The sequence below is a fragment of the Leopardus geoffroyi genome, chromosome C1, assembly GCF_018350155.1.
Source record: "Leopardus geoffroyi isolate Oge1 chromosome C1, O.geoffroyi_Oge1_pat1.0, whole genome shotgun sequence".
NCBI lineage: Eukaryota > Metazoa > Chordata > Mammalia > Carnivora > Felidae > Leopardus > Leopardus geoffroyi.
Window position 1 is genome coordinate 98098766 of NC_059328.1, and position 15623 is coordinate 98114388.

The 15623-nt window shown below is 38.7% G+C and overlaps 1 protein-coding gene across 1 annotated transcript; it reads right to left on the minus strand.

Moving 5' to 3' along the window:
- Nucleotides 1-7351: 7351 nt before the first annotated feature.
- SIKE1 (suppressor of IKBKE 1) lies at nt 7352-14536 on the minus strand. Its single transcript, XM_045478758.1, has 5 exons — nt 14248-14536; nt 13905-14010; nt 12903-13045; nt 11151-11264; nt 7352-9309 (listed from the first exon to the last, which is right to left on the minus strand). The coding sequence occupies exons 1-5, from the start codon at nt 14521-14523 to the stop codon at nt 9208-9210; spliced, it is 741 nt and encodes a 246-aa protein (XP_045334714.1). The 5' UTR covers nt 14524-14536; the 3' UTR covers nt 7352-9207.
- Nucleotides 14537-15623: the final 1087 nt, after the last annotated feature.

The following is a 15623-nucleotide window of genomic DNA, read 5'->3' on the forward strand; positions in this document are numbered from 1 at the left end:
CTTCCCTTTTTTTTTTTTTTTTTCAAGTTTTGAAAGAGAGAGGGAGAGAAAGAGAGAGAGAGGGAATGAGCGGGGGATGGCAGACAGAGGATCCCAAGTGGGCTCTGCCCTGACAGTAGAGAGCTCAATGCAGGGTTCAAACTCACAAACCGTGAGATCATGACCTAAGCCTAGGTCAGTCGCTCAACTGACTGACCCACCAGGTGCCCCTATGCTTCCCTTTAAAGTGTCAACACTGCACATAAGAGAAGAATTATATGCTAAGCTGCTGCATTAAAAGTAGTCACCATAACACTTTAGCTCTGGGAATCAGCCAGAGGGAAGGGTGGAGCAAAAGAATATTGTTAATTAAACTTAATTTAGATCCTAATGAAACCAACTGTACTCAGAATAAAATCCAAATTCTTTTACCATGGCCTACAAGGCCCTAACTGACCTAGTTCCCACTAAATCTCTAACCTCTGGTTCACTGTGATTCAATTCCATTGCTATTTTGGTTTTTCCCACATTGCAGATTTGTTTCTACTCAGAACTTGCATTTACTGTTGCTGCTGTCTGGAATGCTGTTTCCCCAAATTATCACTTTGTGGCACTTTCTCATCAGTAACTTGTTAGCTTAAATGTTACTGCCTCACAAAGATCTTCTCTAAAGTAAAAGTACCCACTATCACCATCGCTCTCCATAGTATTAGCTTGTTTTATTGTCTTCATAATATGTATTGCTGTCCAAAATTAACACATTTATGAATTTAGTTGTTTATTCCCCTTCTTTCTAAACAATAGTCCAAGTTTCAGTTCTCTGGTTCATCACTACATCCCCTAAATCTAGGACAGGGACTGACATAACAGTAAGTACTTAATAATATTCATCGAATGGATGAATTATCCATTTCACTAATTCTAAGACATTATTGATTATACCATACATCATTATTTGTGCATCAGCAAGAAGAAAATATGTTGCCATTTTCACTCTGACATAATACAGTCATTGGTTACAATTTTTATATTTGTTAATGGAGTTCCTTTAAAGTTATTTAGACCTGGTTTAGGTCTAATTAGATAAAACTTTAAAAACATTTTCATCATGTGTCACTCTCGTGTGTATATAAAGTGAAAAAAAAAATAAGCAAAGTAAATTGGTGGTCTTCCTAAAACTTCTTCACAAAACCTAACTTCTGAATCTTTCTTTGTAGTAATAAATTTGACTGTATTTTAAAAATTCCATTCACCAAGAGACAGCATTAAAAACTTTAAAAAATCAAGAAACTAGAATATATATGTTTGCAACATGTAAAAATGATAATGTATTAGTATCATAAATATATATTAAATTAATACCTATAAATAGGAAAAAGTGAAAGAAAAGAAATGGGGGAATGACTTGAATGTCTACATTAAAAAAAAACGTTAAGGGCGCCTGGGTGGCTCAGTCGGTTGAGCGTCTGACTTCGGCTCAGGTCATGATCTTGCAGTTTATGAGTCTGAGCCCCGCGTTGGGCTCTGTGCTGACAGCTCGGAGCCTGGAGCCTGTTTCAGATTCTGTGTCTCCCTCTCTCTGCCCCTTCCTCACTCATGCTCTGCCTCTCTCTGTCTTTCAAAAATGAATAAATGTTAAAACAAACAAACGAACAACTGTATAGGTACGGGGTGCCTGCGTGGCTCAGTTGGTTGAGTGTCTGACTCTAGATTTCTGCTCTGGTCATGATCCCAAGGTCACAGGATTGAGCCCCGCATCGAGCTCTGCATTGAATATGGAGCCTGCTTAAGGTTCATCTGTCTCCCTCACCCCTACCGGTGTGTGCGAGCTCTGTCTCTCTCTCTTTCTCTAAAATTAAAAAAAAGAGAACTGTTAGGCAAATAATCATTTGATATTATGCTCAGCCTCATTAGTAATCCAGGGAATACATATTTGTTTTGAGATAGTTTTAGACTTACAAAAGAATTACAAAAACTATATAGGAGGTTCCCATAAACACTTCACCCACTTTTCCATTATGTTAAGCTTACTTAGCCATAGGACAATTTTCGAAACGAGGAAATTAACCTTGACACAATATTAACTAAACTACAAAATTAATTCAGGTTTCATGAGTTCTTTCCCTGGTATCCATTTTCTCTTCCACAATCAAATCCAGGATCACACCCTGCATTTAGTTGTTGTCTCCTTACTCTCCTCCATTCTGTGACAGTTCCTTGCCTTTCGTGACCTGGACACTTTGGAACATTGATCAGTTATTTTGTAAACATCCCTCAACTTGTTTTTGTCTGATGCTTCCCTGGGTTAGATTGAGGTGATGCATTATTTGAAAGAATGTTATGGAGGTGATGTACCTTTCTCATTGCATTATACCAGGGGGCATAAGATGTTGAAATTTATTATTAGTGATGTTTACCTTAATCAGTTGGTTAAAGTGGTGTCTGCCAGGATTATTCATAGTAAAATTGTTATTTTTCCATTATAATTACTAAATGTTTTGGGGGAGATACTTTGGGACTTGATTGAATTGTCCTCTCAAAATTATATCTACTCAGAATCTCAGAACATGGCCTTGTTTGGAAATAGGGTCTCTGCAGATGTAATCAAGTTACAATGAAGTCATACTGAATTATAGCAACAACTAATCAAATGACTACTGTTCTTAGAAGAGGGATATTTGGATACAGACACAGACATACAGGGAGAAAATCATGTGAAGATTGAGGTAGAAATTGCAGTGCTGTATCTAGAAGTCAAGGAATGCCAAGAGTTGCAGGAGCTAGAAAAAGGGCATGGAACATACTCTCCCTTAGAGCTTCCAGAAAGAAACAACCTTGTCAACACCTTAATTTCAGACTTCTAGCCATCAGAACTGTGACAGAATACATTTCTGTTGTTTTAAGCTATCCGGTTTGTAGTAATTTGTTATGGTAACTCTAGGAAACTAATAGAAGCTAAGCAAATACCTTTTTCTGTTTAAACTTTAGTTCACTAGGGGCACTTGGGTGGCTCAGTCAGTTGAGCTGTTAGCACAGAACTCACTTTGGGTCTTTGTCCTCCTCTCTCTTTGCCCCTCCTCCACTCATGTGTGCTCTCTCAAAAATAAATAAACGTTAAAAAAAAAAAAAAAACCACTTTAGTTCACTGATTACAGCATACATTGATGAATCTTACTGAATCTCTTTTTGGCTCATAGATGTGCAGGTTTTTCCACACAGGATTATTCTTAGGCCACCAAAAATACTGGTAACACAGGATTTCCTAAGAGTGCTTCATTGTGGTGTCCAGAATTTTATTTCAAGCTAGCAAAAGCTGTGTGGCAGGCAGAACTGTGAGATGGCTACCAAGAATCCCACCACCTGGTGGTGTACATGCTGTGTATAGTCCCCTGCCCTTGAGCATGGGCTAGACCTGTGGATATTAGAGGATACCTCATATCTCCTTTATGGCAAAGAGATTACTGCAGGTGTAAGTAAGATCTCCAATCAGTTGGGTTAATCAAGAGGGGGTTATTCTGGTTGGGCCTAACGTAAGCTCTTAAAAGGGAGTCTAGAGATGGGAGACAAGGAAGGTTGGAGAGTGATCTCCTTTTGGCCTTGAAGTCCCGGGAGTTTTACACCTGTATAGAAATGAATTTTGCCAACAACGATGTGAGCTTGGGAGGGGGCCCAGAGCCTCAGATGAGATGCCTAGCCTATGCTGACACCTTGACTTCAGCCTTGTGACATCATTAGATGGGAACCTAGTTAAACCCTGCATGGACTGCTGACCTACAGAACTGTAAGAGAAGAAAATGGGCATTGTTTTAAGGTGGGAAATTTGTGGTCATCTGTTATATAGCAGTAAAGAACGAATATAGCCATACTCCCAAGTTCTTATGCTGGCACTCTCTTGATCTTACCAGAAGGTTCACATGAATGGAAAGTTCACAGAAAACAGCTAAACCCCTACTCCCTTCTCAAATAGTGCTTAAAATAGTTTCTTGACCAAAATAGCAAGAGCTTACCTTTGTCCAGTCATGCCACCAGGAACACAGCCAATTATGCTTATGCTTACAGTCAACTACACCACAAACCCCTACATGTGTAAGACATATCCCAATTACAGGGATGTTAACATATGAAATAAAAATCAAGCTTAGGATCGATAACATATAGAAATCCACTTCCATCAATTCCTCTTGTATTTTTAGGCTAGATGAAATGTTGAGTAAATTGCAGTTCATTCAGCTCTGAAGGTTCTGCCTCCTCTTTAGCATTCTTTGTGGGTGACAAAAGAAAAAGCATCATCTGCTTTCCATTATATTAGGAGATAATAGTCCTTAATTCCCCCTAAAAGTTGCTGAGACACCTGCAAGTGAAATACTGAAAAATGTGCAATATAACTGCTTATTGTGAAATGTATCTAATATAAAGGTGGATGGAGAATTAAAATTCAGGAAGTCAGATATTAGCAAGGATTTACAAAATGCATAATTGTAGTATTATGTATGTATCTCAATACATTATATGATCACACAACGAAATAGTGAACATCAGTGGAAATAAATGACAGCTATGTACAAAACTATTTTTAGAAACATGTTCAGTTGAAAATATCAAATCCCTATAGACTATGTAAAATATGGTACCATTTTTATAGAAATCAAAATGGGACAAAACTAAAAAATGTCACTTTAGGGATGCATACATATTTTAGATCTTTTTGCATGTGGTAGAACTATCAAAAAGAGGGAGTAGGGAGATGGTGAGAATAGGAAAGGAGCTTAGATAAATGCAAAGTATGGGTGATGTTCTAATTCTTAAGTTAGGTGATGAATGATTATGTTTGATAGCTTATCTGCATGTTACGTATCCTTTTCTAAGTGTCAAATATTAAAACGTAAGTGCAAAATTGTGTATAAAGTATTGGCAAAATTTGTATTTGCGCAGTTGTTTTTTAGACTATGCTTATTTGATCAGCATTCTTTTTTTTTTTTTTTTTTTCAACGTTTATTTATTTTTGGGACAGAGAGAGACAGAGCATGAACGGGGGAGGGGCAGAGAGAGAGGGAGACACAGAATCGGAAACAGGCTCCAGGCTCTGAGCCATCAGCCCAGAGCCCGACGCGGGGCTCGAACTCACGGACCGCGAGATCGTGACCTGGCTGAAGTCGGACGCTTAACCGACTGCGCCACCCAGGCGCCCCAAGATCAGCATTCTTAATTAGAGGCAAGTCAGGTTAATTTTAACAAAAAGTGATTTTATTAAAAGGCAATCCTCAGGATCTCTATGACAGGCAGAAAACCAAAATGAGAGGCTACAGAGCCTCTAATCACTTCAGATAATTGCTTCATTGAAGATCTCACTGTGTGGCAGAGACACTGCAGCCGCACCATTGACTTTGCTGACACTGGATACTGAAATGTTGTCACTAAAGCCGCTTGGGCTGTTCCTCTGTGGAACTGGACATAGTAGCCAGTGTTGTAGGCCTTTACTCAAAAGGAATTCTGCATAGTTCCCTGCTTCTTTGTATGCCTAACTTTAAAGTTTAAAGCAGATATATCTTCCTTAGCTGCAAAAGAGGCTGGGAAAACATCTGACACTTAAATTTCTTAGGAGGGAGGAAGGCCTCTGCCTCATTAGGTGAGGGACTCCCTAACAGGATAGGAATGATATTGGGCAGCCAGGAAAGAAATGACAGTTGTCTGCCACAGCCACTCTTGGCCACTCAACACCAACACCTTCAACCTTCACTTATTAAGAATGATTCAGAGTAAAAGGACTTGTCAGACCTTGTTAGTTGCTTTCTCAATACTCTTTCCTCCTTGCTAATGGAATACCAACTTTATCTGAGGCAGCTATGTACACAGCCTCCTTTGAAGATAGAAGTTACCATTTAAAGAGGCAGGCAAATTAAGACAAGGGGAAATCTGTCTGGAATTTCGGGGAAAGCTTTGCTTTCCTTTGTAAAAGAGGATACACAGAGCTGGCACAGGCCATTTCCCTTTATTTTCCTGCCTTCAGTATGGACATGGAATCTGGCACAGCACCGACCTTGCAACCACAAGAAAAGAGCATGAAGGATGAAAAATGGCATGCTCAGGAGGCGGATTTGAAAGACAGCACTGCACTCTTTGTATGTAGGTAAGACCACCAATTAAACATTGTTTAATCGTATGCACACATGGTCTCAGCTGCACCACTCTAGAAAAGAGAGGACAATTACATCTCATGAGTTAAGACTCCATTTATTGAATTCCTATTTTCTAATATATGGGCTGTGGTGTTTCTTTTGCACTATTAGTAAAAATAGATTTTGCCAATCAAGAACCACTTGAACTCTGACCCGTATTTGGCATTTAAAGGCATCCTAACTTAGTGGTTAAGAGTATGTTTAAGGGTCTCTCTAGGTTGGAATCTTGGTTCCAGTTTAGACAGATAGCATAACCTCCTTGTGCCTGAGTGTATGTAAAATGAGGTATAGTTGAAATGGAGATTATAGAATAACTAGAAAGCACCAAGCTTTCTCCTCCTCATAGAGCCTTCTCTGTATCCTATACATTCTCATATTGGATTTATCACTGCCCTGTAATTATATGTATACTTGTCTCCTCTACCAAATTTTTCTTCAAAAACAGTGTCAACGCCTTTCCCTCACCTTTTTTCTATTCGTAACTCCAAATGAAGTGCCTGGTACATAGCAGATTAGACATTCTCAAACTAGTATCCTTAGAAGTTATCTGGGATGATTATAAAATACAAATTCCTGGATCCCATTCTTAAGTTTCTATTTCAGTAGTCAGCAAACAACTTTGGGGAACACGGAATGGACCTTCAATGTTTGAATCAAATTATGTGAAAATTATCAATATAAGTCAAGGTAAAAGGTATTAAGGTAAGATCAGTAATATTTAAGCATTTTTCAAGGTACTTCTAAACTCAGTTTTTGTAATTTGATTTGTAATCATATAATTTTGGATTTCTAAATCATGAGGAAATCTCTAAAACTATTTTATTTATTCACTTATTTGTTCGTTTAGTTAGTTGAGAGAGAGAGAGAGAGAGCCAGCACATGAGCCGGGTAGAGAGGGCAGAGGGAGAGAGAAGAGAGAATCTCAGGCAGGGTCAAGCTCAGCATGGAGCCCGATGTGGGGCTCGATCCAACAAACCTGGGATCATGACCTGAGCTGGAATCATGCTCAACCGACTGAGCCATGGAAGTACCCTTCTAAAACCATTTTAGATACAACTATTTGTAGACTTATACATCTGACTACATTATGCTAATTATAAAATATTTATGAAAAGCCCTGTCTACTTGACATGTTGCTATTATGTGAAAAATAGACCTTTGTATTTCCTGATAATTAGACTCACTGCGGAATAAAATTAACTGTTATTCTCAAAATGAAGTTTTTATTAGAAACATTTATATTAACACTAGCCAGAATTACATTATGTAGGGTGCTGAGAGCTCTTCAGACTCAGACTTCAAGCTTTTGATTTGCCAGGGTGAAAAGTTAACATAGACATTTATCCTGATATCTAAGATGTAAAGTACTTTATAAACACCTTTAAAGGAACATAAGGCAGATAAAGAGACACCATGTCATATTTTAATGGGCCATTTGATGGCCCTGTATAGTCCACTGCCTCCTGAGTGGAACTGTGGGACACACAGTGGCACTTAGGGTATATACTTCAAGCCAAATGGCTGGACTAAAGGTTTACTTACTCTTGGAAAACAAGATAAAAATGCCTACACTGGGGGTGGTAGTATTTTTCAAATTCTGTATAGGACTTTGAATAGAAATTTGACAAATTCTAAAATACCTGATTATTAAAGACCACCACTATAGGCAAAGTCATTTCAGTATTACTGGGATCAGATGCTTTTAGGATATCTTAGTTAAGTTTTATTGTTTTAATTGGAACTAATTCTTTATGGCCGTATGAAAGTTTACATCACACAAAGCACAAACAAAAAACTTTTTTTAATACTGGGTCTCTCCTATGCAGTATGGTGCTTAGTACTACTGGAAAATGTGGACAGGTTTAGGATTTGTTATTTCAATTGTTTTTAGGCAAACCTAATCTGACAGTATAACATGAAGTAATTTGTAAATTTCACATGTGACTAAATTGAGATGGGAGAACGAGTTGATGAGTGAGCCTAGTTGACTACTCAGCATTTGAATCTCAACACTGCTTTGTTGTCTGCACAACACGATGAATGTAATAACTCTCATTAGGTGATAAACCTTTGCTTCCTTGTGAAAAGTGGATCTAAAAAGAAAGCCAACTGCCAGTACTAATAATGAAAGACATCCAAGTAAGTGATGGTACTCAACTATAAAAAGAAGTTCTATGTATAGTAAAGAGAATGTTGTACATTAAAAACCATGATGTGAATAAACCTATTGTATGCTCTTCAACTGGGTGAATCACCCAAGTTGAAGATTTTCTATGAGGACAATATTGAAAAATTGACTATTAATATCAAATAGAATAAATAAAAGCTACCTTTAGGACTTAACTAAGAGTACATGTGTATATGCACATACACGGGACAAATTTCTCAGGATTCTTTGAACAATACAATGACTTTACTATCACTAGAAAAATGGTGGACTTATTTTCAAGTATGTTTCTTGGGGACTAGCAGTAGGTTCTCTCAAATTAAGAGTAAAGACACCAGGTCATAAAGTGCCAACTCTTAGCACCAGAGAGACTTAAAACTTCATAGGAGGTGAATGACGTTACAAATCAGAGAATCTACTAATCTAGTTCTATGGAATTGTATTACTTTTCTCAACTGGAAAAAAAATCTAGGTGTATGCCAAGTAGATTTAAAAAGCTAATCTCTTTTAAAAATTTTTTAGAATTGTAATTTACAATCCTATATAAAATAAAATTGCTGGCTTATAATAAAAGGCTCTAAGTTTCAGAGATATGAACAAACAAAAAGGAACTGGTAACACAGTTTATATAAATCAAGGTCCCAGAACTTAAAATTAAAAGTAGTCTCTCAGAAAGGAATGGTGAAACTCAGTGTGTATTTTCACGAACACACCCAAAAACTGTTTTGTGGACAGCCAATCTGATTTCGAATTTCTGAACTGCCACCTGATACCTTTAATCAACACTAAATCAAGTCTGAGGCAAGACATTACATGGACAATACTCAAATAGAAAGATAATAACTTCCTTCCTTGACAATCTCCAGCTGTCATTCAGAAGTGGAGTTATTTGATGGCTTGGGAAGCAGTGTCCATTGAGTTTTCCTTCCTGACCTGAAGAGATTCACTGCTGATGGACAATAATTCTCGAAGTTCCTTATTTTCAAGCTGGAAAAAAAAAGGTATGTTTATTTCAGTATTTTGATTGTCAGACTGTATCAGAATACATTATTTTGGGCCAGGAACAGAAAGCATATTAATTTTAAACATTTGAAAGAAACAAAATAACTGAAAATTTCCTAAAATACTAATTATTAATCATTTAATATACATTTACTGAGTAATTTATATAAACCACATGTTAGGATTACAAGGAAAAAAAAACCAAAGTCTCTCTCCACCTGAGGTATTTGGTGCTTGTTGTACTTTTTGTGGTTCCCACTAGTTTTACTACTATTTCTTCTACCTTTTAAATTCCTAATAATATTTTTACTGTGCTCAGTCTTTTCTCCTGAATGTGCTACAGTTTTGGAGGAAGGAAGAAAAGGAGAAGAAACTACTCATGGGTCCACAGCCAGGTACCAGTGGGTGTCCTACATATATCATCTCACAGCAACATGTAGCACAGGTACCGTTCCCTACATCCACGTTCTCTAGAAGACGAGGACACTGTGGCTCACCAAAGTCCAAAAACTTGTCCAAACGCAGACAACGGGGATGTGATACTGCTAGGGTTTCAATCTGATGTTGGTGTCCTTTCCAATTAAAATACTGAGTAAAATTTGTTCCACATTTCCTTAGGGCTATTTCCATATTTGAGGTACATCAGGGATAGTATAGACAAGGTTGTTCTACTGTTTTAACTAACTCCTAATTCCTACTTGAGACCTTGTCTCTCCCTTTGATTTCCAGCTAGGGCAGCTTGCACTCTGTATCCTCATTCTCTCTGTAGGAAATTCTAGGAAACCATAGCATTTTTAGGCTTCATCAAGAGTCTGTGTCCATGGTCATTAAATCGTCTAACATATAAAGTGCTTCCCTTAGTACTGTGCATCTCTCCTAGCATGTACAAACCATTTCATATCATGTAAGTACTAGTCTTATTCCTTTCAGTAGACTCTGTGCAGGGATCCTCTCTTTCTCTCTGATATTTCTCAAAGGGGCCATGACAGCATCTTGTAATAAGCAACATTCAAATCATTTACTGTTATGTGTTTTCTTAATAATTTTATGGGATTCTAATACCTCCAGGTCTTTTTTTTTCCCTTGGTAAATTAATGCTATTATAATAAAAATATTACATGAAAAGAGCCTTTAAAAAATCAAAACTGTAAGGCTTATAAAATAAATAGCATGCCCTTGGCTTTGTTCCCCAAGGGCAACTACTTTTAAAACTTTTATCTATTTCTTTTGGTACTTACTTCCATAGTTAATAAATGAATAATTAATAGTAATTATTATGCCTGTACTGCTATATATGTATTTTTAATGTTTATTTTTGAAAGAGAGAGTGTGAGTGGGAGAGGGGCAGAGAGGGAGACACAGAATCTGAAGCAGGCTCCAGGCTCTGAGCTGTGAGCATAGAGCCCAATGTGGGGCTCGAACTCATGAACCGTGAGGTCATGACCTGAGCCGAAGTTGGATGCTTAACCAACTGAGCCACCCAGGTGCCCCTGTACTGCTATTTCTTGATGATCAATTTAAGACATTATCTGACTTCCTTTTATAGCAGAGGAGGGATTTTAGCTCACATGTAATCTGTCTCTTCTACTCTCTCTACCCTCTCAATATGATAATATCTCAATTTCTAGCCAATACATAGTTGGCATTTTCATTGTTTGCTGCTAATTGTATTTACTTTCTTGGAGAGGATGTAGAACAGGAATTTTAATTTTAAATCATGAACACACAGAAAACATCAATACACTGCCTAGGATAGCAATGGCATACCTTCTGGACTCTAAGAAAACTCCCTGAATATTGTGACCCTATAATAGCAACAATCTTACCTCTAATTGGGCTAGTTTTTCCTGAATCTTACAAAATTGGTCATCATCCACCTGAACTGCTTTCCTCATCACTTCTCCCATTTCACAGATTCTGTCAATCTGACTCTCAATTTCCTGTAAAGATTAAGATTAAGAAAAGACAAAGGTGAAAAGTTATCTTTTCTACAGATGTTCACGAGAACATATGCATTATGAGTTAAAAAATTCCTTTAATCTATGCTATAGAAGTTACACAGGAGTTTCATCACAATCTGAGTCTGAAGAGGCAAAGACATAATCAAGTTATTTTGTGGTATTCACAAATAAATAATTTGTTTTCAAAAGATTGATTCTAGTCTAACCAACCACTGGCCATTGAACAACATCTCTAAGTGGCTGTTTAACTTAAATTTGAGTATATTTATTGGCAGGAAGCTCACCGCATTCCAAGGTACCTTATTCTATCATTGGACATATCTCTTCGCAAGTTTTTCATGTGAGTTAAAGTGTTCTTTTTTTTTTCTTTTTTAAATGTTTATTTTTGAGAGAGAGTGAGTGAGGTGAAGAGAGAGAGGGGGACAAGATCCAAAGTGGGCTCTGCGCTGTCAGCACAGAGCCTGGCGCAGGGCTTGAACCCATGAACCGTGACATCATGACTTGAGCTGAAGTCCAATGCTAAACCAACTGAGCCACCCAGGCGCCCCAAACTAAACTGTCTCTTTTAAGGTTCAAGTTTTTTCTTCCAGATAACAGAAAATCGTTTATTTTTCTCTTCTAGATGAGAGCTATTCACATATTTAAAATATTCCTGCTCCCTAAGACTTTTGTTAAGTCAGTAAAATGCTTTCAAAGGAATCTAAGATGCAACTTATCTTTCATAAATTCCCTGGAGCAAATAGGTGCCCATCTTTTAATCCCGTTTTAAATGATATAGTACATGTGAATGTACAATGACAACTATGAAGCACTCTACAAACATAAGCACAATTACTAGGTCTCCCAAATTAAATCATAAGCAACCAAACTATAGAAACTACGCCATGTATTTTTTTAAAACCATACTTCTGACAACATAGTATGATGCTATGTAGTTCAGTTTAATAAAGGTTTACTGACTGCCTGCTATGTGCCAGGTACTATGTTAGGGATAAAAGAAGAATTCATGCTCCTTACAATCAAGGAGCTTATAGTTTAGTGAAAGTACAATAATAACCAACCAAATATTGGGGCGCCGGGGTGGCTCAGTGGGTTGAGCGTCCAACTTCGGCTCAGGTCATGATCTTGTGATTTGTGAGTTCGAGCCCCGCATTGGGCTCTGTGCTGACAGCTTGGAGCCTGGAGCCTGCTTTGGATTCTGTCTCTCTCTCTCTCTCTCTCTCTCTCTCTGACCCTCCCCTGCTCACTCTGTGTCTCTGTCTCTCAAAAAATAAATAAAACATTTAAAAAAATTTAATAAGCAACCAAATATTTACTGAGCACCTTCAGCACTACCTGGCATTATGTTTGGTCAAGGAACTAAGCATCCATTAATCTTGAAAAGAGATCTTGGTGAGGAAGGGAAGAACCTTAATCCCACTCAGAGAAAAGCACCTGAACAGTCCCTTACCCCCTTCTTTCTATTCATATCCTTACAAAGGTATAGGGAAATCAAAGCAAATATGATAAACATGAAAGGAAAACAAGCTTACTTTTCTTCAAAAACAAGCAAACAATTTAAAACAATTCAAGATTTCAATCCTGTTCATTTAGAACTTATTCATCAAAATTTCTTACTGCAGAGTGAGACTGGTGAGCTTTCAGGACTGGTTCAGCATCCACGGCCTTTTTAGCAACCATTAATTGTAACATCTGTTTCCGGTACTTGCTCATGATGAGTTCCAAAGCATCCTGGTGTTCCTCCAAGGAAACCCATAGCTCTATAAGAAAATAAATAAATAAAATCACTTGGCAGTGATGTCTGAGAGAGAGCTCTCAAAGCCAAAGCTCTTAAAGTTGGAATTTTATGACAGTCCGTGAGATATTGTGAATGCAAAGTTATAACTCAGTGTTTAAGTCCACAAAACTCAACAGTTAAGGTCTATCTGAAAAATAACTTTCTATGTAGAGGCAGCATAGTCTGGTAGAAACAACATGGGATGTAGAACCAGAAGACATGGGTTTCGGTTCAATTCTGTGAGTTACTAGCTTACTGCTACTCCTATGCAAATCATTTAACCTCTCTGAGCCTATTAACTGCATTGTAATATTAAATACTGGTTTATCTACCTCAAAATGAAGATATGAGAATATAATGTGATGATATATGTGAAAGCTCTCTGTAAACTGACAAATAACTTCATACTATCATTGATAATTTACTCATTAAACCTGAGAATATATACCCTGAGGATAAAATTCATTTCTTCCACCTTGCACAAGAACATTTAAAAAACTTCTTCAATCTTAGTGTTTATGTCAATAAACAAAAAATTTAAGCTCTTGAGGATATTAACTCTTTTCTTATGCAAATATCCATATGGGGATACACAAATAAGCCATGCAATAATTCAACTCTACTAAGCACCCCCTTTGGTAAGCAGCCTATAAATACAAAATCAGTCAGATGACCTTAAAAAGGGTAACGTAAACTTTATTGTTACTGGGCCAGCAAGGGATAACGCTTTTTCAAAGTACTAATCCGGAGATATATATAAGATGTGAAGTTAGTTTGGCAAGAACTTTTGAAACATTATTGGATATTAGAAAATAATAACTACAGAAAAAGACCTGACTAACCTCTGTTTTCCTGCTGCAAGTCTCTAATCTGTGTGTTCTCTTGGGACAGCAGAATGTGAGGTTTGAATTTGGACATGTCCTTTATATCGGGTGCATCTTCTTGATACTGGACAAACAGAGACAGACTAAGCGCGCCGTTACCAGGAAAACAGCCGCGGATGCAACCGAAGAAGTTGGGGTCGGGGCTCCAGGGCAGCATTCTCAGCCCCGACCCCGCAGAAAGGTGTCACCGCCACCCTCTGAGAGCAGGCATAAATTTAAAGCCGGGTTCCCACCGTGCTATGCCCTCCACCCCTCCCGGTGCACAGAACCCGCGGGCACGGCCCCCTACCCTCTGCCCGACCTGGTCCGGAAGCGCCGTCCCCGCCTCCCTCATAGCGGCCACCCGCCGGTGCAGCGCGGCGGACTGATCCACTAGCGACTCTGCGGCCGCGTCGTGCTCCCGCAGCCGCTCCAGCAGCGTCTTGGCGTCTGTCAGGATCTTCTCGATGGTGCAGCTCATAGCGGCCCAGGACCACGGTCCCCCGCCCTGCTCACCTACACGAACCTTCCCCGAACCTGTCTCAGCGTTACAGACGTCACTTCCGGTATGTTTAAAAGGCGCCTGGGCAGCCGCCATATGCGCCTGCGCAGTGGCGGCCCAGTCCCCCGGTGACCCAGTTTAACCAGCATCCTCGCCGTGCGGCCCCGCCTTGCGCGGAGCCCCAGGCCTGGCCTGGCCCCGCCTGGCCCCGCCTCTGGCTTCTGGCTCTGATGGCCAGGTAGTCTCTGGTCCATGTCTTTTTTCCCAGTGGGTTCTGACTGATGTGGATTGCTGTTCAGTCATCTTTTTTTTTTTTTTTAATTGGTGCTTGGTTTCTTTTTAAAATTAATTCTTAAAAATTGTGGTAAAATACACATAAAATGTAGCATATTAAGCATTTTCATGTTTGTTTATTTTGGGAGATAGCTAGAGCAAGTCGGAGAGGAGCAGAGAGAGGGAGGGAGAGACAGAGAGAGAGAGAGAATCCCAAGCAGGCTCCACGCTGTCAGCACAGTGCCGGATACTGGGCTCCATCCCACCAATGGTGAGATCGTGACCTGAGCCAATATAAAGAGTTGGACGCTTAACCCAGTGAACCTTTTTTAAGTGTATACTCTAGTACTGTTTAAGTGCATTGCCTTCCTTATGCAACCATCACCACCATCCATTTCCAGAACTCTTCATCTTGCAAAATGGAAACAATATGTCCATTAAGTACTAACTCCCTATTCTGCAGTCCTCTCAGCCCTTGGTAACCATTAATCTACTTTTTGTCTGTATGAATTTGACTACTTTAGATACCTCAAGTACAGTAAGTGGAATTATACAAATCTTATCTGTTTTGTGACTAGCTTATTTCACTTAACGTGTCCTCAGGGTTTATCTATGCATTTCAGAATTTACTTCCTTTTTAGGGCTGAATGATAGTTCATCAAATGTATGTGCCATATTTTGCCTATCCATTCATCCACTGAGGGACACTTCCACCTTTTGGCCACTGTGAACAGGGATGTATGCTTATCTGTTTGAGTCCCAGCTTTCAATTCTTTTAGGTATTTACTAGAAGTGGAATTGCTGGCTCATATAATAATAATTCTGCCTTAGATTTTTTGAGGAAAGATCATACTGTTTTTCACAGTGGCTGTACCATTTTACATTTTTAACAACATTGCATAAGGATTCCAATTTCTCCACAT